The sequence below is a fragment of the Glycine soja genome, chromosome 10 (assembly GCF_004193775.1).
Source record: "Glycine soja cultivar W05 chromosome 10, ASM419377v2, whole genome shotgun sequence".
NCBI classification, from domain to species: domain Eukaryota; kingdom Viridiplantae; phylum Streptophyta; class Magnoliopsida; order Fabales; family Fabaceae; genus Glycine; species Glycine soja.
In genome coordinates this window covers 47,193,704-47,208,500 of record NC_041011.1, presented here as the reverse complement: position 1 = coordinate 47,208,500, position 14,797 = coordinate 47,193,704, and the positions used below count along the sequence as shown (strand labels likewise).

The 14,797-nt window shown below is 30.8% G+C and overlaps 1 protein-coding gene and 1 pseudogene across 1 annotated transcript; one reads left to right on the top strand and one right to left on the bottom strand.

Moving 5' to 3' along the window:
- The first annotated feature begins 2,075 nt into the window (after positions 1 to 2,075).
- On the top strand, positions 2,076 to 4,006 carry LOC114371813 (annotated as a pseudogene).
- An 836-nt stretch (positions 4,007 to 4,842) lies between these two features.
- Positions 4,843 to 9,228, bottom strand: LOC114369463 (transcription factor VIP1-like). Its single transcript, XM_028326694.1, has 4 exons — positions 8,694 to 9,228; positions 7,670 to 7,802; positions 5,975 to 6,059; positions 4,843 to 5,520 (listed from the first exon to the last, which is right to left on the bottom strand). Exons 1-4 carry the CDS (start codon positions 9,137 to 9,139, stop codon positions 5,231 to 5,233), a joined length of 954 nt encoding a protein of 317 aa, XP_028182495.1. The 5' UTR covers positions 9,140 to 9,228; the 3' UTR covers positions 4,843 to 5,230.
- Positions 9,229 to 14,797: the final 5,569 nt, after the last annotated feature.

Here is a 14,797-nt window from a genome sequence, read left to right as displayed (position 1 = left end):
ACAAAATACAGTACAGATCGCCATTATCACTTTTACCACGTATGAGTAGTTTTTTGAATATTTTATACAGACTGCAGACATCTTTTCAATTAACATCTCGTCACACCCACCCAACTGAAAATGAAAGAAATAATACAGCCATTACTTTTCTGTTTACACAATTGAGTTTGAAAAAGGTAAGAGATCAGCTCTCTGCACTTTAGATAGAATAACATGAAAATAAGAAAAATCAGTAGAGTTTGCCAAAATGCCATCAACGACACTTTTACAATCAAGCTCAAACACAACTTATTCTATAATCCAAGTTCAATGACCCATTGGATGCCTTGCAGATGTGTCTCCAGGCTCCGCTTCCTTGGGTTCTGGATCGCCAGCGTTCCAAGATGATTTTGCTTTAATTTATGAATTGCCCTTAGTAGCCTTGTCACACCACTTGAATAAAGCAGCACCAGTCCCTCATATTCAATGCTTGACCCTTGCTACATGATTTTAAATTCTGATTGCTGTCGCGATTGCAGTGTGATGAGCCAGAAATTAAACTTTTACATTGTAGGCACTTAAAGAAAAAATACAGCTTACTATTTAAAACCATGCTTGGTAGAAACATACAATAACACCAAAGTCTTCCTCATAATGGCACCAGCTTAAAAAACCCACCCCAAGATAAACACAAAATGTCTCCCTGCATGCCGACAATGACCAGAAGTTTATAGGTTTCCTCGGTCAACTCACTCCTTAACAAACGTATCATTGTTAATGTTTTTTTTTCCCTTGAAAATAAACCACAATTTCTTACCCATATTAAATGACACATCACAACCAAACACATTCACAACTTATTTCATTTCATGTAATGCTACAACTTTTATATGATTAGATAATGCGATAGTTATGTTTTGTTTCATATACTGTCATGAAATGACTATATCACCAAATGTAAATAATTATTTTGTTTGTAATATAGTTTTATGAAGATTTGACAAAAAACTTTTATTTGCATAATCAATTACGTGTAATATTGTTAAACAATTAAGGAAAGTTAATGTAGTGTTTAAAAGGGTGTCGGTATATATTTTTTAAAAATTAAAAGGGGTTAGTCTAGAAATAAAGAAAAATATTTATGTAATTTCACAAAATTTAATGAGTAGTTATTGCAATTTATTCAAAATAAAAATAAGATAAAGTTATCAAATTAAGAATATATATTCAAATTATGCATCGAAAAGATTTAATTTGTTTGAAATAATGTTTTGGTTTCATAATTGATTACTTCTACTGTAGCCAAGTCAAGAACAACTCACGAACTGAAGCACAAATTAAATGTTTGACTTTTGTAATAAAAAGAAAGTTGTGACAAATTATAGAAGTTATGCTGACTATTCCATAGTATTTGACGACACATCAGTTGCAATACTTGCATGTACGACATGAAGCGAGATTGATGAAGTCTCTATATCAATCTTTAAACAGGTAGGGCACTATTCTTTATTTGATTCAAAAAGAAAATCATAAGAGAAAAAAATAAAAAGAAAGAATTTAAATAGAAGCAAAAATAGAAAAAATGTAGATTTTAAGGATTTTTTAATGAGAGAAATATAGGAATGAAAGAGAAGAGAAAGAGTATCAATATTTTCATTAAACTAATATTTTACTTTGTTCATTGCATTAAATAAATGTTTTTTATATAACTAAAAGTCATAACAAATAAATAATTTTTAAATATATTAAAAAGTGTTTGACAAATACTCGCATAAAAAAAATGACAGATAATAGCCAGTACTATTTTAGCAAAATTCTTGATAATTTAACACCTTTTTTCACGTCAAAATTTCTTGTCGGCTGTTGTCTTATGTTTGGGTTTTAGTTTTAGCACGTTTTTTATATGTACGTGCGTGTTGACGCTTTTGGTTTTGGTTTTGTGTACGTGTACCGTGGTATTCTGTGTGTACATGCAGTGATGACCTATCTTCAAATTAATTACGAATGCAATATTCTATAAATACACATTCAAACCTTTAAGTGGCTCACACTTCTCCTTCCCTAGATCTCAGACATGCACGCATATTACAAACGCAATGGAGAAGAACATGGCAATTGCTTTCATGGGTGCTAAGCTCACTACTAGAAGTGAAAAATATGAGAATGACAATAGTCATACGAACCTTGCTATCACACAGTGTAGTGGCGAGACACAAGCCAATTTAGCTTCAGTTATTGCTCAATACCTGGAAACTCTAAATCACTACAGCTTGCGCTTTTAATTTTCTTTTAATTATGTGTGCTTCCAATGAATGACACATGTAGTTTTTTTTTTTAAAAAAAACTTTTTACTTATTAAAATTTTAAACTACTATTAGCAATTAAAACAATGATTAGGAAAACCATAACTATTTATAGATGGGGTAACTCTGCATGGGATCCTTATTTCCTTGTAATACTATGACAGATCGACTCTGCTAAATGCTAATGACATTCATGAATTTCAATTGCAGGCTATCCTACTAATCAGGACTTCAACTCTGATGCAATAAAACCATTATTTCATTTTCACCCAAACAATGCTGGTGATCCATTTCTAGCTAGGGAGCAGCTTCTCCCTAAATTCAACAACTTTTGAAGTTTGTGTGCTTAATTGGTTTACAAATCTGTGGGAGATAAAGAAGAATGAGTATTGGGGATACGTCACAACTGGAGGAACTGAAGGCAATCTTCACGGAATTTTAGTGGGGTCAGTTTTGTTGAATTTGATTCCATTTCTTTGATATTTCAAAAATATATCCAAGACACAAACTTTGATTTATATCCTTTTCTTTATATACAGGAGAGAACAACTTCCTGATGGGATATTATATACCTCACAAGATTCACATTATTCAATCTTCAAAATAGCTAGAATGTATCGAATGAAGTGCATGAAGGTTAGCACATTAACCTCCGGTGAGATTGATTGTGTTAATCTGAAGGATTTAGTTCTTACACACAAAGACAAGCCAGCCATTATCAATTTAAACATAGGTCCCTTTTTGTCTTTGACTAGTTACTGTTAATTTAAACGAGCTCTCATGCACAAACTTTTTTACAAATGTAGACATATATACCAAACTTAGAACCAGTATGTTATTGTAGGGACGACTATGAAAGGAGCTATTGATGACCTTGATCTTGTAATACAAACGCTTGAGGAATGTGGTTTCACTCGTGATCGGTTCTACATTCATTGTGATGGAGCTCTATTTGGAATGATGTTGCCTTTTGTCAAGCAAGTGAGTTTAAAGTCACTTATTTGTTTATCTATAACATTGCTTTGATGTGTGCTTAGGTATTAATGGAGATGCTATGAAGGTCCGATGTGTAGAGACCAAAGCATCCAAGCTAAGACACTAATTAATTATGATCTCATCTAAAATATTGTGGGTGATTTCACAGGCACCAAGGATTACCTTCAAGAAACCTATTGGAAGTGTGACTGTTTCTGGCCATAAGTTCTTGGGATGCCCAATTCCTTGTGGTATTGCAATAACTCGTTTAGAATACATCAATGCATTGTCTAAAAATGTTGAAATTATTGCTTCAAGGGATGCCACAATCACAGGTAGCCGTTGTGGGCATGCTCCAATATTTCTTTGGTATGCCTTGAAAAAAAGAGGTTTGATATATAGGACTCCAAAACGAAGTGCAAAAATGCATAATGAAAGCACGGTATTTACAAAATCGACTACGTGATGCTCAAATTAGTACAATGTTAAACAAGTTTAGCGACATTGTCATCTTTGAGAGGCCTCTAGATGATGACTTTATTCGTAGGTGGAATTTGGCATGCAATGGGAATATTGCACATGTAGTGGTGATGCAACACATTACCATTGAAATGTTGGACTCCTTTGGTGGTGAGTTTCGTAAAAAGCGATCCTTTTGGTTTGAAGATGGACAACTTCAACCTCTGTGCATTGCAAATGACATTGGTTCTAGAAATTGTGTCTGTTCAATGCACCGTTCACTATCATGATAGAGAATCTATTAAGTAATTATAAATGTAATCTTGGTATAAATGAAGGGACTTAATTATAGTCTTTTAAGCATGTGATCTGAATTTTTATTTTATAATTTGTGTATAAGAAATGTCGTTAAGAAGTGTTTCTTATTTAGTATATGATAATATTTAAGATATTAATCTTCCACTCCTTTAATGTGTTACTATGAAAGATGAAGAAGACTACAATGAAAAAGTGTTATAGGTCTCCAACGGTTGTTTGTTTTTATTTTTAAGTCAATGGATGAGAATTTTTCTTTTAATTAGTTTTTCTTCTTTTTCATTTTTCTATCTTTTCCCGAATTACCCCCTAGCTCCTTTGTCAAGCTGAGCCCTCCATCATGCCCCGCCAGCTACTCTTCGTCTGTGGCTGATGATTTGGGTTTTCATTGTCGTCCCGATTGACCTACATGTTTTAAATTCATCTCCTGAATGTTTCTTAAATCCTCTGAAGGACAAATGAGAGGATAAGTGAATCCTAAGTGGATTGTGGAGATAACTTAAGGACAAATTAAGAACCGGAAGATCATGTGTGCTGATAAGATATGAGTGTGTTAACATTATATGTGAGAAAGAGAGAGAGAAATTTAAAGGTCCGAGGGTAAATGAGTGAGGAAAAGTACTCAATGGCCTTTTCGTTTTATGGAGGTTTGATGTTGATGGTGGTGTGTTAATGGTTCTGTGAGCCGTTGTTGGTGAAGTGAGAAAGATCAAAGGGAGTAAAGATCGGGTGTAAAAGGTTATACTTAAGATAATAACCATAACACGATTTCGCTCATACGAGGGGACACACATCTGCAAAACATATGACATACACTAAAGATGCATTTTTCTTCCATTAAATTTCTTTCACAAAATCCAAAGTTTGATATCATGTAACTTCAGAAGCTACAAAGTGATAACTCAATGAATACAGCTTGCATTCACCCCCCATGCATCATCAACTTATACTTCAACATCTTCATGTTCAACTGTTTTCACCACATAATTAACTGAAAATAAAAAATGAGTTCTGGTTTTAACCTTAAAATTAATGCAGGAAAAGCACAAGAATTAGGCTATCTAGCCTGAAACAGTAAAACATAAGTACCAACAAAGACGCTGAACAACACAATGATATCCTTCACAGCTCTCCTGCATTACAAACATATACACAAGATGATACTTGTGATATCGTTTCATGCTGCCTGCTATAATGAACTAGTTTTGCTGATTGAAGTTGGAGAAGTAGTTATTAGGGCCATATTGCCCACTAAAACTCTGAGTAGTAGAGTAAGGAAGAGGATTAGGCATGGAGAGCTGTGTTTGCTGAGGAAGGTCTAGATGTTTCTGAGACGACGACGGATGATTATGAAACTTTTGTAGAGCCAACTGTGAAGAAAATTGAGAGGTCAACTCGTCCACAGAACCACAACTTGACATAACACCAACATGACCATGTTTATTCCTACGGAGGCTTCGAAGTTCTTCCTTTACCGATGCAGAGAGAGCTGCAAGCACAAGATTGTGTTCATGATAATATGAATGTACCAAATTTATAAATTAGCAACAAAGGCTAAATAAATGTCCAAACTGGTGCAAAATTACAAGCTAATGTAACTACCAAAAAGGTTATTTAACAAGTTCTCCTATGAACTTAAAAGGTTATTTAATTTCATGCATGCTTAGATTGTTGGGATTTTCTGGGAAAGTGATAATTGTTACACATGCATATATATTGTTCATGCAACAAGTAGTGTAATTGTAAAACCTTTTATTTATTCAGTTTAATGTGATGCGAGGGAAAGGACATAATTGATACAGATGCAGATATTAATTCATGATATTGTTCATGCAACCGAGACGTGTAAAGATAGAAAATTTTATTTATGCAGTTTAATGTGATACGAGGGAAAGCACAAAGTTTGCTACTTTAGGCATAAACAAATATAAAACCATGCATACCATCTTTAATCTGCGCTTCTTGTCGCATAGCATCTATGGTTAATCTGAGCTGCTTAAGACGAACATCCCTATTTGTAGTGTCTTCCTGTATCATATGAGATATTAATGTGTTTGTTCCTCTCTCATTTTTTTTTTTACAGGTGTACGTAGTAAATTGAATATAATTAAATATTATACAAAATCAACATAATTAATTATTTGCTCTCACAAAAATTAAACAAACTTGGATAGTAATTAAAGAAAGCTAGTAGACCCAACGAATCATTGTACTGTTAGATAATTTATATATATATATATATATCAAAATCACTATTAAGTTATATCGATTGAACCAAGAATGCCAATCTCTATCAGTATCCAATAAAGACGACTCTAAAATAGCCATTAGCCAAGCTCCACAACGAAGCTAATAAGAACAGTTAATCTATAAACAAAGGCAGCAAATATAACTCCACAATATATATTAGCACAATGTTGACCTTGATCTTTCCTATATATCCTAGAAAGGTTGAACCGCTAATGTCACTGTTGTAAAACAAAAATAAATACCGTATTTCTCAAATAGAGGCAAGAACTTAAACCAACTAACAATGCAGCTAGCTAGTAATATTAAACTTTCTTTTTAAAAAAATTTCCCCATGCCATGTTATTAATTCAACTTGTGGCTAAACAAATGTATATATGCAAATAGACTCTTAGTCAACGTATTCTATATTCAGACATTAATTTACTAGTGCATATTAGTGTTTTTCTTCAAGAGTGAAACATATACATCTTCACATGAACATCAATTCGCAAAACTTTGTAATGATGGTAAAATCAAAGTAATATGAATAAAAAAAAGAAAAACTATTAGGTCAGAAATTATCAAAATCATAGAATTTTCAAAAGCAAATTTGCAAAGGCAACATCTAAATCCTAGCAGAACATCCTTAATCTAGAAGGAAGGTTTGTATAATTAGAGCAAAATGTAAGGGGTGAAATTACTCTTACCATTTTTGTAGTTTTCTTTTATAACATAAACCTCATTTATATTTATATGTACAAGTTGAAAAGAAATTGCAGGGGAGCTTGATGAGCTTTTGTAGGTTTCTATCATTTTTCAAAGGAGATCTTTAAAAAGTTTAAGTATTATCAAAGTTTCTTAACGTTTATAAAAAATTAAATAGACACAATTTTAGAGACGAGGTTTCTGTAACACACGATACCGGAAGGCATTGTGCTAATAAATAGTTACACGATGGTCATCCTTGCTTGGGAGCCTAGGGCTACTTGAATACTTTTAAGAGAGAGAAATTTTAATTCTATTGCTCACCTCCTTACGTAATCATATGATCCCAGGCACTGCCACTCTAGTACATAGATCCCGATCTTAGAATAGCATAATTTTATTAATAATTTTGCTAAAAAAAATGTAACATATTATAGTTTAATCTAATTATAAGTTTGTTTTTGGCACAATCTAATTATTAATTAGTTTATTACCATACTATGGACCTTTAATTTTAAGTATTCACAATTCACAACTTTTTCTAAGAAAGAGAGCATCGCTATTTCGAGGGTGTTTTCCACAAAGTGTTATTGCCACCACACAATTCATAATTATCAGTTAAATAATCTCTATAGCATTGTTAACACCCAAGTTGCCACATTTATGCTTAGAAACATAATAAAATTGAAAAGGAAAACACATACCGCAAGAAATCTAAGTTTAGCATCTAGGTTAGCTGATTGAATCGCAAGCTGCGGGACCTTTTCTCGCAAATCTTTCTCATAAATCACTCTCCTTTCCTTTGATTTAGCAGCAGATTTTCTATTGCAAAGAATCCTACAGAACAAAACAATTCAACTTATATCACTGAGAACACCACACCCCGAAGACTTATTTCCCAAGTGCATATGATAAAATGATTTTTTTAAAAACTATTTCCTTCTATCTCTTTTATAATAAAAAAATAAGTTATTTCATACTTATTAAAAAATTAATTTATTTCATTATATTGTGTTATTCCCAATTAAAAATAATAATATTTTTAAACTATTTTTCATTAGAATTTGATATTAAACACAATTCTTCCATTAAATGAAAAATATTTTAAATATAATCTTATTTAATAAGATAAAAGTAGTTGAATTTTATTTATATTTTAATTTTTTTTCTTATAAAAAGTAACGAAGGAAGTATTATTTCTTGAAGAGCAATCTCAAACATGTGTTCCATTTGGTCGACTACAATACTTTTGCTGCGCAGATGCACCCACACATGAGTAAAAAACTTATTCAGACCAATTTAATTAAAGTAATATTTGGTCTAACTCTTTTTCCTTGAAAACGAAACCTATTTTATTCATTAATACTTTTCATTTTTAACAAGTGATGTTGCAGAACATTATTTGCATATATAGGAATTTGGCTGAAGAGGATCGAGAGGTTCGACGAAGATGGGTGTCTACAAAATACCACTCAAAAAATCAATCAAACAAAGGTCTTAATTACTTCCAAAAAAAATAATTATTATATTTTCATTATTTTTAACTGTAATATTTAAAATAAATAAATAGTGATAATTTATTAACATAAAAGATTAATGATTATAAATAAGAAAAATTAAACAGTTTTATATGTAAATTTCATATTTTATTTTATAAAATTACCATGTTAAGTCTTTTAAATTATTTTATTGAAAAAATAATTAAAATGAAAATGTAATTAACACCACCTCTTAACCCTCTTGGGATCAACCCTAGCAAGTTCAGCAAGTTCCTCAGAGTTCATGGTCCTCTTCCCCCGAGATACCAGTGGCCCATACGCCCCAACGGTATAGCTGTTCCGGAGACGCCGCTTCCCCTTCCTCTCTCCGCCGAGGTCGAGTCCCGCAGTGGGCCCTACCGGGCCGACCTCCGAGGCCTGCGCTTTTAATTCCACGGAGGAAGCTGAATCAACGGTGACGGTCGGCGGAAGCGTCGGCGACGGTGGTGGGGAGTTTAGTATGTCAAAATCAAACTGTTCTAAATCAAAGTTTAGAACGTCCTCGAAGGTGTCGGGGATAGAGAAGGAGTCGCCGGAGAAGGTGTTCCGGTGAAGCAACGAGCTATCTGGTTCCTCGGCCAGAATCTGATCGAACACCGCCGTGCCCGGCGGTGCTCCGGCGAAGCCAGGATCCATTGGTGGAAAATAATAAAAATCTGTTTTATGGGGATTGGATATTTGGATTTTAGTTGAGATTAGATGAGATATCAGAACAAAAACCGAAGTTGAACTGTTTACTACTGAAGTACTGTTCAACTTCAAGTACGTTCTTAAAAAGCAATAGTTAACGGGTGTCTATCACAAGAAGAGACAAAAGTAAAATAAAAAAAAAATAAAAAAATATATTAAATCATAGTTTAAAATTGCTTCTTTTAATAATTTGAAATGTTTAGAAATAATTTGATTGTTTTTAAATTTTTACCATATTTTGGTTATTTGCCTTTTTTGTTTCAATTTAACTTTTTTATCAAGCTTTTTATTTTGTTTTTGCAACGGTATAAATTTATTGTAATTGAAAAATCAAATTAATAGATTAAAATATCAATTTTTATTTTTTATAGCATATTTAAATAAGTAAAAATAGTGACTTCTTTATTAAGTCATTATTTTTTCTAACAATCAAATTATCATAATTGAAAAGGTCAAATTATAATTAAATGTAACGGATAAATGGAAATAAAAGATAAATTATAGGTTTAAATGCTGATTTTATAAAATATTTAAAGGAGTGGAATTAATGCTTTCATCTTGTGTATTTATTGGCACGTTAAAACATCAAAAAATTAAAGATGTCTATTTAATTAAATTTTATATCCTCTTTTTTGAATAAATGGTCATTAATGGTTTACTCATAAAAAATAAATGGTCATTAATGAAAAAAATAAGCTATTATTATGTTATTAATTATGACTCTTTTTTTTTTACATTTTAATTAATTAAATTATTTTCTAACTATTAAATGTTAACTTCTACCGCATCACGATACTGACATCATGAATCAACGTGTACATCAGTAATATGTAGTTGAAAACTTGATTAAAACTATGAATTTTAAAAAAAATTGGAAACTAAAATCACATAAAATAATTAAAGATAGTGATAAAAATTAAAATTTAGTCTATTTTAAATTAGCAACTCATGTAGTAACTTATATACCAGTTGTAAAGAGAAACTGAAAAAACAATACAGTGGATTGCTCAACCAAACAACAGGTACGTTTTAGAAATTGTGGGGTCCATTTAAACAACTTTGTAGAGTTGCAGGATTGGATTTTTTTTAGTTACTTTTTTTATGATTCTACATATATTTTTTATGACTTTTTAGTTACTTAAATTAGTAGAATTGTAAAAATTATATAATATTAAAATGAAAAACAAAAAATATTTTGTCTAGCAACTTATGTTAATTAGGGTGTGGTCTAAAATGTGTTCAATCGTACAGGATGTCGGATTAAGAAAAAAGAGGGTAGTAATTAATATTCCACAATAAATGAAGAGGGAGAAAAAAATTAAATATTTTTTATTTTTACTATTACTCAATTTCGTCTATGATAAAAATATAAAAAGAAGAAAATCTATATATAAAATACAACAACAAAATTATTTCAAGGAAAGGAAAAAAATATTTACATTCAAAACAAAAAAAAAATGTGAACGTCCAATTTGACTCTTTTTATATCACTTGATCTTTATTTAATTTCTTGAATGAAAAAAATGATTAAAACCTTTTTTTATTTGCTTCAATGAACGTTTCCCTTTTGTATCAATTAAAAAGAATTAAAAATTAAAAATATTTCTTTTACTTTATTTACCTTTTTTTTATAAAAATTAAAAATTACAAACAACAAAAAACAAAAGGCAATAGAGAGCTCTTTGATTCTATTTTGAGCCAATTAAAGGCCACGTGACTTGGTGTTTTCATGCTTGACTATTTTACTGGCAGCATTAGTGTTTAATATCATGTCCAGATAATGACTTTTTTTTTTTTTTTATCTCCAGCACACACCACAGAGTTGTTTTTCATCGGTAAATTTTAATCAGTAATAATATTAATTTTTGTTAGTGAAAAAATTGAAAGACATAATATCTCTTCATTTTTCTTCTTCCTTGGCCACTAGACTAGGCTTATGTATCTCCAAATATATACACACACCACATGGTATCTGGCTAATAGTTGTCTTTTTCACTCACAGCCAACACACACTTATATAGTTATATGGCACCTCATTTTTTTCAACAATCACTCTTCTCACACACTCACTGCTAGCTCTAGGTTAGAAGCTCTCATCACTCACCTCTTAAGCCAACTTCACTAGCAGCAACTGAACACAACCAGTGTTGTACAAAGCTAACCAAACGTCACACCAACCATTGGATAGATATTAACAAGTATAGGTTTGATGACTTCAAATGATGACAACAGAGAGGGATGAAGAGATACAAAACGTTATGGCATTGAATATGGTGATCCAACGAGTCTGTAATTGTTAAAGACACAAAACGCAGTCATTATTATTGCAATAGTGCTGCATAATACTACGTATAATCTTGGCTATTTGTCAATAAGGAGAATGAGAGATGACAGATAATTTTCTCAACTTGAGAGAATAAAGTTGGGAGATTCCAACATGATCTTCCTGAGAGAAGTGACCTCTTAATTTAAGATCTCTTGTTCCATGAAAAGATAGTTATGAAACTGTGTCAATCTTTTTCTTATTTTCATTATTGCGTTTCTTTTTCAGATTGGATCTGGTGACTTCTTTATAGTCTTGTATGTATCCAAGGAAAACGAAAAACCCATTTTCTCCGTACGTAAGCCCATTCTAAGGCTTCAAGTGCCATTGCCACCCCCACGCACTTGAGAAGGGATCAGATATGCTATTGGCAACCTCTGTATTGCTATTTAAATTCCCAAACCAGTAAAAAGAAAATAATATCTTTTGGTATTTAGCTAAAAATACCTCCGGTGGAAACATGTTTCATTGACTAAAATTAACACAACGGATGTTTCTGTTGTATGAATATTTTTAAGAAAAAAGAATTAAAAAAAACTTAATATAGAAACTTATTTTCATTGTGTTATTTTTTGAATTCATTTCCGTTGTATATTTTTGAATTCACGCCTCCTACTAATACAACAGAAACAGGTTTCAATTGTGTATAAGAACTCTTATACACAAGGGAAACTCATCATTTCCGATGTGTGGAGCATTTTCATCTTGAGAGAACTATTGCAGTGCGTAGAAACTCAACCTGAGCAGCCCAACTCGTGTAGTATATTTCCCTTCCATAAGTAACTAGCACGGTGCAAATCATATTTATTGAAATTAAAGCACAAGTAGTGCCAAATGGGCAAAATGAGGTATATATGCTTAATTTTAACTCACTGATAAAGTGATATGATATGACACCTTTAATACGATTACTTAAACATGCTTGACAAATGATTTTGTCAATCCGTGATTAAGAGTGCAAAAGCTTTTAAACTCAATATGTCATAGTTAAACTAAGCACTTAAAATTGATATTTTAGTCATTTGGATATTTTGGTTCAAATTATGTAACTATTTGTCTGTGTCAATTAGACGGTAGTCATCATTTAAATTTGACATATTAGTATATGAGATTGAGTTAAGGCACTACCAAAAAAATGAGTTTATGTCAAGGAAACCCATCACAATACAGTCAAATCAAAACCAAATATTATAAAATAATAACACTATGCACTCATGCACTTTAGATATGATAAAATATGAAATTGTAATCGTTAACTAAAAGTAACGACTGATATTTTTAATATTATTATTATGGAAAAATATTTTTTTCTTCAAAAAATATGTTTTTAATCATTACATTCAAGTCAAACGATCAAAATTCTTATATTTTCACAACAATAAATTTGATCTTAAATTCTAAAAAACATATAGATTTAGTCCCTGTTTTTTGCATTTTTTTATATTCATAATATTGTTGTTGTGTTTTCATTTAAAGCTTATTTGGGCCTAGCCTATTTAGAAAAAAGAGGTAGACTAAGTTTTATTTAAAGAAAAAACATTTTTAGTTTAGTAAGTAAAGCTTTGAACTTCTAAAAAACCTAGTAAAAAACATGTTTATAAATAATATTATTTTAATAAAAATATTAATTTGTAATATATAATATTATATTATTTTTTTAGTTGATACATAGGGAAGGAGAGACGAAAGTGTAAATAAATATAATAGGTAACATGATGCGGTGAAAAAAGCTAGATAAAAAAATTAGTCATTAATTGAGTGTTTGTGATAGTTATATATTTTTTATTTATAGTCATTAGTTACACACACGTTTAAAAAAATCATAAATATTAGATATATAATATATGAAACTTTTTTGTATATTTTATGTATATGAAAAAATATTTTTTTTTATTAAATTATGCATTTTTTTCTTGGCTCTCTTCAAATGAAATTTAAGGCTCTGTCCTTGGATAGCAAGTTATACTGTAAATATATTTTAAGATGATTTCTAGTAATAATTTATTAATGTATTAAAAAAAGTGAATATACATTAATAAATCTCTTTATGTATTTTAAAATAATATCTAGTTATTTTATTTACCAACAAAATATAATCTTTACTTATAATTTGTTTACATAATAACATCAAAAAAATAATTTGCTAACATATTCAAACTAAAAAAACAGTTGGGTGTACTTTTATAAATCTGTTTATATATATCTAATCCGGTCCTATTGATTGAATGTTGTACGTGCATCTTCTCCAAACAAAGTGACTTTTGGGTTGAATCCATTAGTGATAGTCTTCATCCTCTCTTGAAGTTGGACTATGCTGAAATTGAAAGACCTAATTTGGTTCAACGTGGAATGCATATTAGGCTAGGATTCAATCCACCAGACAAGATATAAATGATAGCGTATCTAAGGTGTTACCAACAAATATTTGTCGGTTCTGGTAGGACTTTGCAACCCGCCGCATCAACAAAATGTTATGCTATTCTACGTGGTCAGCTCTATTGAAAATGAGTTGAGTAATTCTATCATGGTTGCTCTATTGAAAAAGCTCTCAGCCTTTTTCTTAAGAAAAAATAGAAAGCTTTGAATTATTTATCAAATACACTAAAAATTGAAAGTTAATTCCTCTACTAAGAGGAAGCCGGAAAAAACGCACAAAATTTAATGGGCATATTATAGCTAGATTAATCATCAATATCCTATTAAGTTAATTAATTTCTATTTTTCTTGTAATTTAATCATGTAAATCATATTTAATATCAGTAGTGTGCTGCATGGAATTTATAAAACAAATCAATTTTCTTTTCAACGAGCTAGGGATGTTTCATTTTCATCTCTCACCATCATATTCTCTTTATCTTTTTATCGTTTTGAGCTTTTCTTATCTAACTTTTGATTCTTTTAAAAGAGTTGGACAATTACGGTTCCATTTCCATTCTTGAGGATGTTAATTAATTTCTTTGAACGCCCAAAAATTAGAAGATGTGGCCGTATGGCCGTATACGGGCTATATTTAAATCAACGATCTAGGGCAATGCTCTTGAAAACCTCAATCACTTTTCATTTTGATAAATAAACACACACACACGTATGTATATATATTAACACTTACGTAGTGTTTCATGCACGCAGCTGTGTCTATTTCTATAATTAGGTTATGTTTGGATTTGTGATAAAGGATGAAGCAGAATGAATCAAAATATAATGGAACAGGATGAATTAGAATGAGATAGGTTAAAAATACCATTCCATTGTTTGGATAATTTATATTAGAATGGAACAAA